This window comes from Hyperoodon ampullatus (assembly GCF_949752795.1).
Source record: "Hyperoodon ampullatus genome assembly, chromosome: 7".
Lineage (NCBI taxonomy): Eukaryota > Metazoa > Chordata > Mammalia > Artiodactyla > Ziphiidae > Hyperoodon > Hyperoodon ampullatus.
The window spans coordinates 61909142-61926518 of NC_136920.1; the positions used below are offsets into that span (position 1 = coordinate 61909142).

General features: G+C 48.3%; 1 protein-coding gene across 1 annotated transcript; it reads left to right on the forward strand.

Moving 5' to 3' along the window:
- Positions 1–499: 499 nt before the first annotated feature.
- On the forward strand, positions 500–5565 carry CNGA4 (cyclic nucleotide gated channel subunit alpha 4; the record flags this gene model as incomplete). Its single annotated transcript, XM_079708148.1, has 6 exons — positions 500–561; positions 697–798; positions 1224–1330; positions 1631–2276; positions 3053–3402; positions 5105–5565. The coding sequence occupies 6 exons, from the start codon at positions 500–502 to the stop codon at positions 5563–5565; spliced, it is 1728 nt and encodes a 575-aa protein (XP_079564274.1).
- Between the last annotated feature and the right edge of the window lie 11812 nt (positions 5566–17377).

Consider the following 17377-nt stretch of genomic DNA (forward strand, 5'->3'; position numbering starts at 1 on the left):
TTTGTCCCTGGAGACTAGTTCAGCACCTGACACAAATGAGCCATTCAGTGAATAGTTGTTCAGTGAATAAAAAATGAGGTGCGAGCAGGGAACTTGCACAGGGTTAAAACAGAATGAATTTCTGAGCCTACACTGGCACACAGGTCTCCTGACTAGAGGGCCCCTGTGTAGTTCAACTTTGAGGAAGGCGGAGGGAGACGAGGCGTAGCCTTAACGTCTGAGCCATGCACCTCCACCATCTCCAGGGACCCCATTAGAGATGTTTAGTTGGGCAGGTGTAAGCCCAGGCCCTAGGAGAGGGGGCGGAGCGCTGGAGCCACACTGCCTCCACCCCTTCAGTAGCAGCTCGCCCTGGTTGTGTTGCTAAGAGCTTCAGAAGCCAAAGACAGAGGAATCGCAGCTGGAGACCAAGGGCAGCTTGGCACTACCCCCACCTCCTGAAGCCACCTGCAGGCAGAGGCCCTGGATATCTTACACCCAGGGACCAGGCCACAGAACCATGCGCCAGGACAGCAACGAGAAGACGACAGAGTCCAGCAGTTCTGCCCCAGCCAAGGCCAGGTGAGAGACCCCGGTCCCCTGTGTAAGATCTGTCTGACTCACCAGATGGAGCCTGACCCTTCTTTGCTGCTCCCAGTCACAAGCGCAGCACTGAACGGTGAATAAATGAAGCGCAACTTCCTCTCTTGCCCACAGGAAGTTGCTGCCTGTCCTGGACCCATCTGGGGATTACTACTACTGGTGGCTAAACACTATGGTCTTCCCAGTAATGTATAACCTCATCATCGTCGTGTGCAGGTTCGGCGCTATGGGAAGGGCCCTAAGCAGAGACCAGGGCTAAAGAGTGAGGCCCAGGGATTCCCTGGTGGCGCAGTGGTTGGGAGTCCGCCTGCCGATGCAGGGGACGCGGGTTTGTGCCCCCGTCCGGGAGGATCCCACGTGCCGCGGAGCGGGTGGGCCCTTGAGCCATGGCCACTGAGCCTGCGCGTCCGGAGCCTGTGCTTCGCAATGGGAGAGGCCACAACAGTGAGAAGCCCACGTACCGCAAAAAAAAAAAAAAAAAAAAAGAGTGCGGCCCAGGAGAGGGGCGGGTCCCTTGCACGGGGCTGGTGTAGGGGCGGTGTCTATACGAGAGCCCAGCGCTTAATGCTCAGCGGCTGCGGGAGAACACCTAACATACAGAGGGCGCCCTGAAGCCAGTCCTTTCTGTCCCTGCCACGCAGAGCCTGCTTCCCCGACTTGCAGCGCTATTATCTGGTGGCCTGGTTAGTACTGGACTTCACGAGTGACCTGCTCTACCTACTGGACATCGTGGTGCGCTTCCACACTGGTCAGTGAGTCTCAGGACTGACTTTTTTCCCATGTTCCCTTCCTAAAGAGAGCCTCTTAGTAACAAGAAAGTGACCCCCTCCCTGACAGCACTTTCACATGCCTCTATGTTTACGGTATCCCTGTGCTCACCCCAGAAACCCTGGAACAGGGTTAAGCCGTCCCCCACCCTGTCCCCGGTAACTGTCTCCCTGGCCTGCCCTGGCCTGCCCACCTTCAACCTCGTTTCTGGAGCAGGCAGATGCCCTGACTCCACCCTATATCTGACACCACCCACGGCGGCCCCCACTTCCCCCACCAGGATTCTTGGAACAGGGCATACTGGTGGTGGACAAGGGTAGGATCTCGAGTCGCTACGTTCGCACCTGGAGCTTCTTCTTGGACCTGGTTTCCCTGTTACCCACGGAAGTGGCCTACGTGAGTCTGGGTCCGCACACACCCATGCTGAGGCTGAACCGCTTTCTGCGGGCGCCCCGCCTATTTGAGGCCTTTGACCGCATGGAGACCCTCACAGTTTACCCGAATGCCTTCCGCATCGCCAAGCTGATGCTTTACGTTTTTGTTGTCATCCATTGGAACAGCTGCCTATACTTTGCCCTGTCCCGGTACCTGGGCTTCGGGCGTGACGCCTGGGTGTACCCCGACTCCGTGCAGCCTGGCTTTGAGCAGCTGCGGCGCCAGTACCTCTATAGCTTTTACTTCTCCACGCTGATCCTGACCACCGTGGGCGATACGCCGCTGCCAGACCGGGAGGAGGAGTACCTCTTCATGGTGGGAGACTTCCTACTGGCCGTCATGGGTTTCGCCACCATCGTGGGTAGCATGAGCTCTGTCATCTACAACATGAACACTGCAAATGCAGCCTTCTACCCAGACCACGCCCTGGTGAAGAAATACATGAAGCTGCATCACGTCAACCGCAGGCTGGAGCGGCGAGTCATTGACTGGTGAGGATGCTGGGTTTCCAGACCAGGACAGGGAGAGGTGTACTGGTTAGAATCTGAGGAAGGTGGCTGGGTTCTTATTGCCTGGTGGGTCAGGCAGGGCATTCAGGATGTGGCTCATTGGAGGGTTCACTGGGTGGGACTTGGAAAAGGATTTCCTCCACTAATTGGATATGGACTTAGGGTGAGGGGTTGGGTAAAAGATTGACAGGGAGAGGAATTCATACATAAGGAAGGATAACCCAGAACCCAGGGAATGGGAACTGCCACCACCTGGTAGGACTCAGAAGGTCCTGGAAGAGGTAAGAGGGAAAAGCAATACTCCTCAGGGGATGGCCAACAACAAGATGGTTGACTATGTCGTGGAGTCCATACTGTAGGCTAAACAAAGGGAAGTGTCACCAAGTTGGGGACCTAGAGCAGAGGATTGCTAAAGAAGATGGGGCTTGGTGACTGAAGTAGATATCGGTGATATGGTACAAGACATCACTGAATGGTGGGTGAGTAGAGCCTGACAAGAGCTAAAGGGTATCCTAGTCACTGTTCACTGGTGGAGGCTTCCAGGCCCTGGGTGAGGCAGAAGCTGTCAGAACATATCTCTGACCAGCAGGTAGTGCATTAAAGATGTTTATCAACCAACTGTCAAGTATTCCCATGACCCCTGTGAGAACTCAGTGTGGTTGGGTTCTTGGCTGAGGCTGAGCTGAGAGCCCTGATGGAAGACACAGAGGGAGGCATGTAGCGGGCTGGTGAGGACTGATGATGTACCTTGCCCCCAGGTACCAGCACCTGCAGATCAACAAGAAGATGACCAATGAGGTAGCCATCTTACAGCACTTGCCTGAGCAGTTGCGGGCAGAAGTGGCCGTGTCTGTACACCTGCCTACTCTGAGCCAGGTGCAGATCTTCCAGAACTGTGAGGCCAGCCTGCTGGAGGAGCTAGTGCTGAAGCTGCAGCCCCAGACCTACTCACCAGGCGACTATGTCTGCCACAAGGGGGACATTGGCCGAGAGATGTACATCATCCGAGAGGGTCAGCTGGCTGTGGTAGCCGATGATGGTGTCACTCAGTATGCTGTGCTTGGTGCAGGGCTCTACTTTGGGGAGATCAGCATCATCAACATCAAAGGTGGGCACGCCATCATTCGTTCTGGAGACAGGGCTAGGGGAGGGCAGTGGGGACAGCAGAACCCCATGCTGAGACCAGGTGGTATTTCAGAGCCTACAGATTAAGGACACCTGGCCCTTGCCTGAGCCACTAGAGGGCTCAAGAGAAGAGCAGGACAAGGAGGGTCTGTTCCCTGAGAAGAGGCTGAGCCAAGGTCAGTGAGCAGGGTGGGTCCTTGGAAGAGAGAGTTGACCTGCTCTGCGGATAGCCACCCAAGGCACCAACACATCAGTGGAAAGTGCAGAGATAATAACAATCAATAATAATAATAATGGCTAATATTCCTTTCATGCTTACTACATGCCTTGTTCAAAGTTCTCCACATGTACCAACTCATCAAATTCTCACAGCAGCTCTATAAAGTAGGTACTATTATCCCCATTTTAAAGGTAAGGAAATTAGAGCACAGAGAGTTTGGGGAACTTGTCCAAGGTCACACAGGTAACAAGTATACACTCCTGGGAACAGTACAAGAAACAAATTTCTCATAGCCAAGTGGAAAGGAAGGTAGAAGGAAGGAATTCCTATTTACTGCATCAACTCCAGTCCAGGCCAGGTACTGCACACTGGCTCATTTGTTCCTCTTATCAGCCTGTGCAGTAAGAGTTGTTATACCTAATCACAGGTAAAGACACTGAGGCCACAGGAGATGGGAAAGACTGAAAAGGGGGTGAGAACACTGGATGTGCTCTCAGTCTGGGGATCTCACTCTCCAGTTGTCCTAAATGCCTCACATCTTCCTCCAAGGACCCCCTCAAGACCCACATCTTGTATGTAGTTGGCCACTGTTTACCTGACTTTGGACAAGTCACTTCCCTCTTTTAAGCCTCAGTTTCCTCACCTACCCAAGAGGGATGATATTAAAAACCCAAAGAGTTATTTGGGAGGATTAAATGAGCTATGAGTGAGGCACCCAGTGCAGTGCCTGGCACATAGCAAGAGTTCAACAAACGGTAGTTCCCTTGCCCCTTCTAAGGTCCTTCTACCTCTGAGACGTTGCAGCATTCAGACAAACCTATCTTCCCACCCACCACCCACCAATATCTTTCTAAAATGCAAATGACACCATACAGTTCTCCTGCTTAAAATATTTCAATAGTTTCTCACTGTCCTCAACACAAGGTCTGGACTCCTTGCCAGGGCTACGAGACCAGCATGACCTGGCTCTCTCCATCTCTTCTCATACCCTGAACTTCAGCCTCCCTGGACTGCTTACTGTATTTTGTAACCACCTGACTCTTTCCTAAGTCCATCCGTCTGCCTAGCTGCCCTCCCCACCCCCTCCCCTAGTTACCTCCTACTCAGTCCAGGCATCAGTTCCTCCAGGCTTCCCTAAATTCTCTGCCTTACAGCTTGTCAGGGGCTCTTTGCCTGTCTTCCCACAGTACCAGATGCACATCTACGCTGCATTGGCTATACTGTTACATAACTATCCCCTTAAATGTCTAAGTCCTCTAGACTGTGAACTCTTGGAGGCAGGTCACTGATACCCACCCAGCACAGGGCCCAGTCCCTACCCAGTACTCTACTGGATGAAAGAATTAATGAGGCAGGAAGAGAGGCTCCGAAGCACAAATGTGGAAGTGGGGGTCCTGGTTCCGGAGTGAAATGCCCCCTCATGCCCACCCTGACTAACCGCCCACATGTCTGCCCGTGGCCACAGGGAACATGTCTGGGAACCGCCGTACAGCCAACATCAAGAGTCTAGGTTATTCGGATCTGTTCTGCCTGAGCAAGGAGGACCTGCAGGAAGTGCTGAGCGAGTATCCACAGGCCCAGGCCATCATGGAGGAAAAGGGCCGTGAGATCCTGCTCAAAATGAACAAGTTGGACGTAAATGCCGAGGCAGCTGAGATCGCCCTACAGGAGGCCACGGAGGCCCGGCTGCGAGGCCTCAACCAGCAACTCGATGATCTGCAGACCAAGTTCGCGCGACTCCTGGCTGAGCTGGAGTCCAGTGCACTCAAGATGGCCTATCGCATCGAGCGGCTGGAGTGGCAGACTCGGGAGTGGCCAATGCCTGAGGAACTGGCCGAGGCCGACGATGAGGGCAAACCTGGGGAGGGAACGTCCAAGGATGGAGAGGGCAGAGCTGGCCAGGAGGGACCCCCAAGCCCAGAGTGACCCCATGGCTATTCCCCAGACCCCCACCACCAAGTGAATCCAGAGTTGTAGGAAAGCCTGCCTGCAGAAACTCTGCCATCCTGTCTGCTAGGTTACAGAGATGGGAGTGAATTAGGTATGTAGATGCACCACCTAGAGATGCAGGAGTATAGCACACATTTATCCCCTGCTCACCTGGCACACATACACACACACGCACGCACACACACCTATTTGCATATATCCACACTGGCCGTGAGACTGAAATCCATATAAAATGCTCTGGAGTTCCCCTTCTCAGAGCACACATGCTTTCTCACATAGATACGTCTTATACCCACATCATATATGCACATTCAGTCACACACCTCATAAACACACATATACTGAGAATCACACATCAGTACACACAGATGCCTTCCACAGGTTTGTGCACACTTGTGAACGCACAAAAGTACTCCCATAACCCTCTTGTTCCAAGATATCCTTTAAATGCCCCTCCCTATGGGAGGTTCACAAGTGTACCCTGCAAGTAGCACTTCAATAAATATTTGCTTCCTCACTAAACATTTATGGGGCTGATGGGAAAAAGCAAAGCCAACGTGGTCCAGGATGAATTCTGTCTGAATTCTCGGTTACAGGGGCAAGGGACACAGGCTGTGTAGAGTTGGTGGGTTGGATTCAAAGAGGCGGGAGAACCTGATGAATCAAGAGGCACTGAGCCGGGCTTCCCTGGTGGCGCAGTGGTTGAGAGTCTGCCTGCCAATGCAGGGGACACGGGTTCGTGCCCCGGTCCGGGAGGATCCCAAGTGCCACGGAGCGGCTGGGCCCGTGACCCATGGACGCTGAGCCTACGCGTCAGGAGCCTGTGATCCACAACGGGAGAGGCCGCAACAGTGAGAGGTCTGCGTACCGCAAAAAAAAAAAGAAAAAAAAAAAGAAGCACTGAGCCAAGGCAAAGCAGGCTTATGCATCACACTGCTGTAAGTGTGCACATGTTTTCATAGACACATTCACATATACACACTGACCATTGCATCTCACAGCAGAGTTTGTGTCCTCAACCTCATGAGCTCTGAAGGGTTTGATCTAGCTTAGTAAGCCAGAGGAAATACCCCTGCTCCGTTTTCCTTCCTTTGGTTCAGCCCTGGAACCTGAGGCCAGGGCTACCTTGCTCTCGGGACTGATTCCAAGGGGAGAATAGTTCCCAGGACTACTCAGCTGGCCCTGTCCTACCATGCTGGTTCTCAGAGCTGGCCTTTGTCCTGTCAGGAACCCAGCCCTCCTCCTCTATACATTCCAAGATATAGGGTGGAGAATAGAGACTAGGTGGAGTGGAATATCATGACTGGGGACGACAGGAGATGAGTGTTTGGGGAGTTTTGGAGAAACTTTTACATACTTAGAAGAAGGTCTGCAGGTTTGGGGCTGAAGAGGTGTTATAGGGTCTGTGGAGAAGAGTCAGGTGTCATCTCTGAATCAGATTCACCCTTGCCACAACTCTAGCTCCTCCAGGGCCTGGCAAGTCTTTGGGTGTGGGCTGTGCCAGGTGGTATTTTAAAATGTGCCTGGAATTTAATTTATCAATATCAAACTAATAAATTTATATTACACTGACTGAGTGATGACACACTCAGAGATCAATGCCATTGAAAGAAGAATTTATTACTTACAGTCCTCAACAGGAGGGGGCACACTGTGCCATGCAGGGCCACATGGGGAAGCACCAGCGTTGGTCAGGAGGCAGAAGGAACAAGAAGAAAACATGGGTAAAAGAGCCTTTATTTCTATAGTGGTAGCAAGTTTTTAGGTGGGGCCATCCCCTATTCGGTAGGAAGCAAAACACAGTTTGGGGTCTTGTGGTTGAAGTGTTTGTAATATGATTTTCAAGCATCCATGAAAGATCACAGGGGAGATGTAAACAACTTTGGTCATTAATTTTCTCATGATTTCAAGATGTTGAATCATCAGTTACAGAATATCAAGAATGATTATTACAGGTAGTACAAAAGAATGTAGGGTAGGGCCCCCAGTTCTGTGAGGGCAGGATGTGTGGGGAGCATCTGCTAATGTGTTGTCATGGAGACATTCCCCAGAGCTGTTGGGGGTCCTCTAAGCTGATCAACCTTTTAGATATGATGCAGGACTCAGACATGAAGGACCTGAAACAAAACTTTTTCAAATAGCCATAGAAACTGAGGCTGTGGCTGGAGCCAGGGTGTCAAGAGAGATTATGAGGGTCATTGCACATTAAGTCTTTTTTTTTTCTTTTTTTTTTCGGTACGCGGGCCTCTCACTGCTGTGGCCCCTCCCGCTGCGGACCACAGGCTCCGGACGCGCAGGCCCAGCGGCCATGGCTCACGGGCCCAGCCACTCCGCGGCACGTGGGATCTTCCCGGACCGGGCCACGAACCCCTGTCCCCTGCATCGGTAGGCGGACTCTCAACCACTCTGCCACCAGGGAAGCCCCACATTAAGTCATTTTAAAATGTGTGGTTATTTTTTGATAGCCTCCTCACAAATTATGAGATCCATTGTATTGTCACTGTCTGTCTTGATTATCACTGTATCCTCAGAGTCAAAACTGTGCCTGGCATATGGTAGGTACCTAAATATATATTTGGCAACCAAAGAGATGGGAGTCGAAGCAGGTAAAGGCCCAACATTGGAGGAAGACCTGTGTCAATTTCTCAAGTGGTTTTCCTACCATCTCTACCTTCAAATCATGTTGAGATAGAATGGGTGGGTATGTAATGAAGGCCTTTTTAGTGGTTCCTGATGGATTTGGGGTGCTGAGAATAAGCTTTTCATTGATAGGGTGCACACCTGTCCCAAGAGAAGGCTCTCTTAGAACAGGTGGCCCTGCCACCCCATAGAATACTGGTCTACAGCCCAAGGAGGGTAAATAACTGGCCATCTTGCCTATCTTGGATGCAGAAACAAAATTCTTCTGGAGTCAGCAGGGTATCTTGCTCTGCCTCTGCTTTTCCAGGATGAGGAGATCAAATTCCTCCTGGTAGAGCCACCACACCACAAGACATCTTGAATATCAGCAATACCATGCTGGGGTCCTCTAGTTGTGGAGTGACTTCTGTGTGGAAGACAGTGTTTTGACAACTTGGGATCAAGCTGCATAGAGTTGAGTCAGGATGGGCAGAAGAGAACACAATTTTAAGTTCCTGGAATCACAACAACAAAACAACAACAAAAATAATCTTTTAGCCCAAAGAATATTATTTACTGTGTGTCAATTGCTAGGCTAAGTACTTATATATGTGGCAAGAAACTTCACTGAGATATTCATTTGGGTTTTGTTCATTTTATCCCTCCTCTCATCATAAGAAAGTACCTAAATCTTTGTATCCCCTTGACTTAAAGCTTTTTGAATTACAGCGTCAAAAATAGAAATTTCCAAAATGGGAAAAAAATTTGAAAAAGAATAGATACATGAATATGTATAACTGAATCACTTTCCTCTACACCTGAAACTAATACAGCATTGTTAATCTACTATACTCCAATATAAAATAAAAAGTTAAGAGCATATATAAATTTTCAGAAACTCTCTGCCCTAGCTTTTGTTTGTGAAAATCAGAGCTCCGAGGTTTTCACAAAAAATTCACCTGGGGTGAATTGTGCCCGATTGTCTGGGAGGACTGAGAATTGAGGAAGCAGAAGCTTATGGACTTCTGAGGAAGGAGATTCCCCAAGACTAAGAAAAGGAATGGGATTCTTCAGCATTTTATTAGTTTTCTTATGCTGCTGTAACATATTGCCCCAAATTTAACAGCTTTAAACAGCACCGATTTATTATCTCACAGTTCTGGAGAAGTAACACCAGAGGGCAAAGACAATGGAGTAAAAATTCTACCTATCACAGGGTTTCTGGGAAGGAAAGCAGCCTGGACCCCACTTTCACCCCAGACCCAGAATAGGGAACACTAAGAATTGAGTCTTTGGAAACTGGAGAAAGATCACCTTGCCCCAGCTCACACTGGAGCCTCAGAGCAGCACCCCTAGGGGGAGCACAGGCTTGAGCGAGGTGCATACCTTCATAACCAACATGGTCTGACTGCCAGAGGCCCTCCCCCTCTGCAGCTATTCTGTCCAACATAAAACCCCCAGAGACTTTTATAAGACCCTAAATGTGGAGGAAGAGAGAATGGAAAGAAAGTCAGAAAACACAAGTGAGATTAAATCTTCTGTAAGGTAGGTGGTTAAACACTTAGATGAGAATTGTCTGATTTAGAGAATCAAGTAAACGTCCAATTTTTTAACACACTGTTATGGAATCACTTATAACTGCTCTATATAAATTATCTCATTTGGAAATTTAAATTAGCAATATTAGGAAATTTAGATGATTTTATGCTCATTTTTCCAAATCAGAAAACAAGCCCATGGGGCAACTAAAAATATTACATATGATTTATTGTAAAGCTATTTTATGCCAGGTCCTGGGCTAAGTGCATTGTCTCAATTAATCTTTACAACTATGAGAAAGATGTTCATCTTTCCCCAGTTTGAAATGAGGGAACCAAGGCTCTGCGAGATTTAGATAACTTGCCCAGTATCACAGGGCTCCCAAGTCACATGGAAAGAAACCGAGGTCTGTGTTACTGTTTCTTTTAGGGAGATAAGAAAAGGGACTACCTCAGCTTGAGGTCAAGGCCAGGCAAGCTCCTTCTTTTCTTGAGAATGTTGCAAGCTGGAATGGTGGCAACAAGTAGTAACCAGAGAAGGAGCCAGTGGTACAGAGCAGAACCTGTGAATCACCAGTAAGCCTGCCCAGCGTGCTGAAGTGTGATCTCAGGGCTACTGCCAAAGACAAGGGACCACCCACTGCTCTGGAGAAGAGCTGCCAATTCCAGCTCTCTGCCCGCACACATGCAGCTGTGGGAGGAGGGCAGGTGTTGGGGAGTCACCGCCAGATTCCTACAGGGGTGTCAGAACTGTTCAAGGGCCCTCCTGCTGAGAGCCCAGCTGCCTCTGGCTTACCTCGTCTCCCTCCCGCAGGATCTAGGGCCTCACCCACTTCCCTCCTTGGGCCACTAACCTCAGGACACCTTGGCCTGGCTAAGATTTGAGATGTACACTCCTCCTCAGTGTTCCCAGTTAGCTATTCCCCCCACATTAGCTTCTTTGGCCCACGTACTTCACCTTTTCCTTTTTGACAGTTTGGCTGCTGGCCCCAAAGAGAGGTGGAAATAAAGTATCAAGCTTGGGAGGAAATCCCATTCCTAGCCAAACAGGCCATCCAGCCCAGGGAAGATCTGGTGCAGACACTAGGAGCCAGGACCAGGAGGCAAGGTCGGTGGATTCCAGCTTGGGGCTGAAGCTAGGGTTTGGCTTGACGCTTGGATCAGAAATGGATGGTCAAGCTGGACTGGAGCTGGGGTCAGGGCATGGCTCAAGTCAAGGCAGGTATTAGGCTGGCCTAAAAGCACAACAGATAAGAAAGAGTTTGGAGCCAATCATGTGCTTGTAGGCCAGTCAGAGTCAGATTTTAGTTCTGAAACGTTGGTTACTGGCTGGGGGACTCTTCACCTCCTACAAAATCGTTCAAGGTTGTTGAAAGCAGTGCTTGGGGAATTAAAATGTAAATGAGATAAGAAATGTAAACTGTCTACCAGTGCCTGACAGATAGCGAATGCTTAATAATGAATAATAGCTATGACCATTACTCCTATCCCTCTAGCAGCTTATTATGCCTTTGAGGACCCTGAGGAGCACGGGTTGTGCAGCCCTGCCTGGCCCTGGGCCTTGGGGCTGTGCTGGCAATGCCAGGTCTGGCCAGCAGAGGGCGCAGGGCTCTCCTTTCCTCCCTTCCTACCAGCTCCCTCCCAGGCCTTAGGATTGCATTGCCTTGCAAAGCTGGGAGAATTCCCCAGGGAGAAATGGAATCTTAGAGACAGAATCTGGGTCTCAACTGGGTTATGAAAAAACTTATTCAGATGTTTTTAAAAAAACTAAAATGCAGCAGTGGTGATGCTGAGAGACATTAGCTATGCCAAATCAGAGCCCAAGGCACCTGGTGGGGTCTACACTATGGAATGGCTGGGATCATTCAAGACTCCCCTACCCGAGAGCTTGAAAACTCCTGTGCTTTTTACGCAGAATGCATGGGCCCTCTCTGTGTCTGGCATTGCCTTTCCGGTTTCGGTACCTTGGCCTGTTGCCCTCAGCCTTGCCTTTCACCAATAGGTTTCACAGGGCCACAGAGGCTCAAATGTATTCCTGGAAGCCCTCTATCCATTTGACTTCCTGGGTGAGCCTTCCTATGGCCATCTTAGCCCTCAAGTGAGGCCCTGACCTGGGGGATCCAGGCCTGTCTTGGCCTACCTGTGAGAACCACATCTGAAGCCAAATGTAACCCTCCAGCGGGAGCCAGCCCCCAGTGTATGCTCTGCTCTCCCCAGCATAAGGCCAGCCTCTGGAGGGCTGCTCCTGCCCCTGGTTTCTTTCCTCTAGCCAACATCCCTGCCTGCTCTGGCTCCAGGCGGTGTGTCTTCTCAGCCCATTCCCTCTTTGTTGAATTATGCCAAGAGAAGGGGCTTCTGCGTGGGCAGGGAGTGCGTGGGCAGGAGCTCAGCACAGAAGAATATCTGCACATCACAGAAATGCTGAGAAAAGAAGGTCTTGAATGGGGAGGGGAAGAGGCAACCTGATCAGCCGCAGGGGGGAGGGGCTGAGCCAGTGGGCAAGCTGGCACCCCAAGGACTAAATGACTGGTTCCCCTCCTAGCACTGGATCCCAGCTGCATGTGTGTCAGGGCCAAAGGTGTGGAGGCAGAGCGTGTTCATGACCCTCACACCACCGTGTGTGAGCACTGGGTTTCCCAAGGAAAGTGCTGATGTTTTGTGGACCTGCAAGCTAGCTGGAAATAGGTCCTACCTTATAAAGCAGGTTATGTGGCTGTGCATTTGACACTATGTGCTCCTCTCTTTTGTTCTTTCCCTTGTACATTTACTGACATGTTGTTTAAACATTCCCCTCTTATCTCAACTGTGATATGGAATATTGAAAGAAGGATCATGTGCCCACCTTGGGCAGTAACGTGGGTGACTGAGACTTCCCCAAGGCAAAGGTAGATTGTTCTAAGCCACAAGAGTCAAGGAGGTGGGCCGGCACCCCCTGCAAGACACACACACACACACACACACACACACACACACACACACACCACAGAGGCACCAAAAACCAAAAAACTGACAATATTGACAGGTCAAGGCCTGAGTCAAAAAGGCAGCTTCCCTGAGGACTGAACTTGGCCCTACTTCAGGACCTCATGCACTTGCTTCCTTGACCTCTTAGGTTTCTGACTTGTTCTGGAACAAGGGTCCAAGTCTCTGTCCTCTGGCATTGATTTTGCATTTCCCTCCTTGCTCTCATCTAAAACTCCCCTGTTTCCTGGCCCTAAGCAATCCCATTCTCTCCAAATGTTGGCTTAACTCTGGCATGGATAGAATTTCCTGATTTTGAGAAATGAGCTTTGACCCTCTTAGCAGTGCATTTTCATCCCTCCTCCTCCCTCCTCTGCTCATGGTATGTCCTCTTTCCCCACTGTATCTATGACTTGGTTTTTTTTCCTCTTTACAAACCATCTTCTTGAAACAGTTTATACCCACTGTCTCCTGGTCCTCACCTCCCATCACCCAACTGCACTTAGTTAGAGGGGAGAATATGAGCAAGGTACGCGGATGATGAACAATATGGAAAGCACCATGAAACAATAGGCAACTCAAGGTTCCTTGAGCATAAAGAAAAGATAGAAATGAGAGTAATGTGGGGAGTGGTTTGAGAAAATGTTGGAGAAGAGGACAGACACGAGAGCCTTGAAATATAGACAAGCAAAACGGCAATTACAAGACACGTAATTGTAAGAATTACTGTAATGAGAGATACAGGTGTTACAGAAGTACGTGGGTTAAGAGGCACCTAACCCAGATGTGTGGGGCTAAGGAAAGCTTCTCAGAGGAGTTTTTGTCCTCTGTAACTCCTTTCCCAACATCAGCAAACTGCTATATCCTCAACTTTGAACACCCTCTCAACTCCCATGTTAACTAAAACCAGCCATCCCCTAAAGATAGTATATCCTTCACAGAAAGGGGTGGCTTCTCATCCTCTCATAATCCATGTACACAGATTTTGGGATCCTCTGCCCTCACCAGTGCTGCTTCTTTACTCTCAATAGACCTCTGCTCTTTGACACTCATATGTTCATTGTGCTACCCTCTTCCCTTCCTTATTGCTGATGACTCCCAACCTTCTAAAGCCTACTTATTACTCATTTAAACTTTGTCACCTACCTCATAGTTCTGTCTTCTCCATGTCCAGCTGAGATTTTGTGGCCCGTCATTTCACGCTTGTCCCTTTGTTTTCCATCCCACTCACCTGGTAAAATCTCAGCTTAGGAGGAACTGAACCATCAACATTCTCCATACTTGCATCCAACTGTCTGGGCTCTGCTGGAGAAACTGATACCACTAGAAATTCACGGTCACCAACTCTTAAGTGGGTCCTCAACACTCTCCTAATTATCTTACTACATTCCTCAGATGTCCACTTTCCCTTTCCCATTATATACAGTTTTCTTAAACCATCTTGACTCCTAAAATTTCAGTCCTATACACACACACACATACATATACACACCACTCACTGTAAACAGATCTCCAATTTCATAGAGAAACCAGAAACTATCAGAAAACAACTCTCCACCAAATCTAACACCTACTTTCTTAAGCTACAGATCAAGTTGCTATGATAAAAAAGAGAAAAAATTGTAGAGCCTTAAGATTGTAGTTTCTTTCTTTTTCATACAAGAGAACCAGAGGTGGCAAAATGACTTGAGCATGTAGGAGACCCAGGCCCCTTTCATCTTGTTACTCTGCCATCCCTAGTGTGTGAGGGATGCACACTTCACTGCATGACTGAAAGTGGCTTATCCACATCCACAGTCAACCTGCAAGAAAAGTCAATGAGGAAGAGAGAGTTCACTCTTTTCCTTTAAGAACTTGATCTGGAAGCTGCACTTATGACTTCCATCCACAACCACTGTCTAGAATGTAGTCATTAAGCCACACTTAGCTGCAAAAGAATAGTCTAGGAAATATACTTGTTATCTGGTTGCCATGACATTTTCATCTATATACTTGTTATCTGGTTGCCATGACATTTTCATCTATAATTATTCTCTTCTACTAACTTCTTACAATTGAATCTGTACTCCCATCAAAAGCTAGAACCCTCCACACATGCACTGGGTTCCATACTTCCCTACCTTTTCTCAGGAACCTTGCATTAGTGTCTCTGTCTCTGTCTCTCTCTCATTTCTTCAGTCTTTTCTACACATTGCAGTAATTCCATCTGCCCCTAAAAACATTCTAGTTCTTCCATCTTAAAATCTTTCATTCCACATCCCCCTCTAGTTACTTCCCTCTTTCCTTTCCTTAATAACTATTCTTCAAAAAGACTTGTCTAACCAAGGGAGGAAAGTGGGGAGGGGGGGTTGCTGTGATGAATTGGGAGATTGGGATTGACATATATACACTAATATGTATAAAATGGATAACTAATAAGAACCTGATGTATAAAAAAATAAATTAAATTAAATTTAAAAAAAAACCTTGTCTAAAGTCACTTGCTCCACTTTCTCCCATGACATTCAGTGTTCAGTACATCTGATCTGTCTTCCGTCTCTAGGACCTCACCAAAATGGCTCTTTCTGTGGCCAAGGACCTCCAGGCCCCTGAATTCAGAGAACATTTCTCATCCTTGTTTTCTTGGTCCAGGTGCAGTGTTTGATTCCATTCAGCATGTCTCCTTTTGCTTTCATGATGCCTTGCTCCCCTTGTTCTCCTTTCACCCCTCTATATGCTCCTTCTTGGTCTCTTTTGCAGACCGGTCTTTCTCTATCCAGCCTTTAAATAATGGTCTTTTCCAGACTTCTGACCTGGTTCCTCATTTCTCCTTATTCAACATACTCTCATTAATTCTATGGTTTACGTTACTTCCTTTACAAGCTGCTTATTCAGCTTCCTACTGGAATTCCTGCTTAGATGTCTAATAGGCATCTGAAACTTTACTTATCCAAAATGGACCAGATTCCCTGGTGGGAGCTGCTGTCTGATAGCTACTATTTTCTCTATGAAGTGGGAGGCCATGTTACTTGTTGTGACTGAAGGATAGTATGTGTGTGTGTGTGTGTGTGTGTTTGTACATATGGGCTGTCACCAGGGTAAGAGATGAAATAAGAGATTTTATAAGTCAAGAAAATTTGAAAAAAATATTTTGTAAAATGAGAAAAAGAAGGTGACCAGAGAAACAATAAAACTTATACTGGGAAGCAGCGTACTAGGAGCACCTGAATTCTGACTTCCCAAATCCCTGGCTTTGAATTGTGGCTTTTTTCACCTAGTAGCTTTGTGGCTTTGGGCAAGTTACTAAAACTCTCTCTGAACCAGTTTTTTCATTTAAAATAGTGATCAATAATCTTGCTCCCAAATTTGTAGTTCTTTGTGAGGATTAAAGATTATATGCTTGGAACATAGTAGGTGATTATCAAACAGTTCCTATGCAGTTCCCAGTTGGTCCCATTCCTTAAGTTGCTCTCCACACCAGCTGCCACTACAATATTTCCAAGTCTTTCTAAATTTTAACAAATTTCCAATGCCCTCACTTCTTCCTTGCATGGCTTGCAAGGGTCTGCATTTGCTACTTCCTGAGATGAGAGGTGTGTTATTTTCTATTTCTATGGTAACAAATTATCATGAATTTGGTAGCTTAAAAACATCCATTTATTAGCTCACAGGCAGTATGGCTGGGTTCTTTGCTCAGGGAGGATATCACCAAGCAGAAGTCAGGATGCCAGCCAGACTAAGTTCTCTTCTGGAAGCTCTGGGGGAAAATCTGCTTTCAGGCTCATTCTTGTCATTAGGAGGATCCAATTCCTGTGGTTGTAGGACTGTGGTCCCTAGTTTCTTGCTGGCTGTCAGCCAGAGATGGCTCTCAGCTAGAGGCCACTCTCAGGTACTTGTTCTATGCCCTCCTCCATCCTCAAGCCAACCACAGCCACCCCCATTCCTTGCCTCATGGCCCCCTCCATCTTCAAGCCAGCTACAGTGTATCAAATCTTGTTCCTCAAATCTCTTTGACTTCCCCTTCTGCTGCCAACCAGAGAAAATTCGTGGCTTTTAAAGGATTCATATGATTTAGTTAGGACTAGTTGGATAATCTCTCTATCTTGAGGTCAACTGATTAGCATCATTAATTACATCCACAAAATCCCTTTTGCCATGTACCATAATCTTAGGAGTAGAGTCTCATCACATTCACAGGTTCCACCCACACCTGAGGGAAGGAGATCACACAAGAGTGAGAGTCATTAGGGATCATCTTGTGATTCTGCCTACCCAGGAGGGAAAGCCAGGAGAAACACCCCTGAGAAATGCTGAGACCTTGAGCTGAGATCAGAAGGATGAGTAGGAGTTAATTAAATAAGGAAGGAAAACTTCCAGAGAGAATGCACAGAAGCCATGTAACTAGAGGATATACACCCAAAAACTGGACTAAAGGAAGGCCAGTGTCTTCAGTGGAGAGAACAAGAACAACAGTGACTCAAAACAAGGTGGTTAGAGAGATCAGAAGGAGTCAAGACATGCAGGCTTCATAGACACTGTTAAAAAGCTTTCTTGGGCTTCCCTGGTGGCGCAGTGGTTGAGAGTCCGCCTGCCGATGCAGGGGACACGGGTTCGTGCCCTGGTCCGGAAAGATCCCACATGCCGCGGAGCAGCTGGGCCCGTGAGCCATGGCCGCTGAGCCTGCGCGTCCG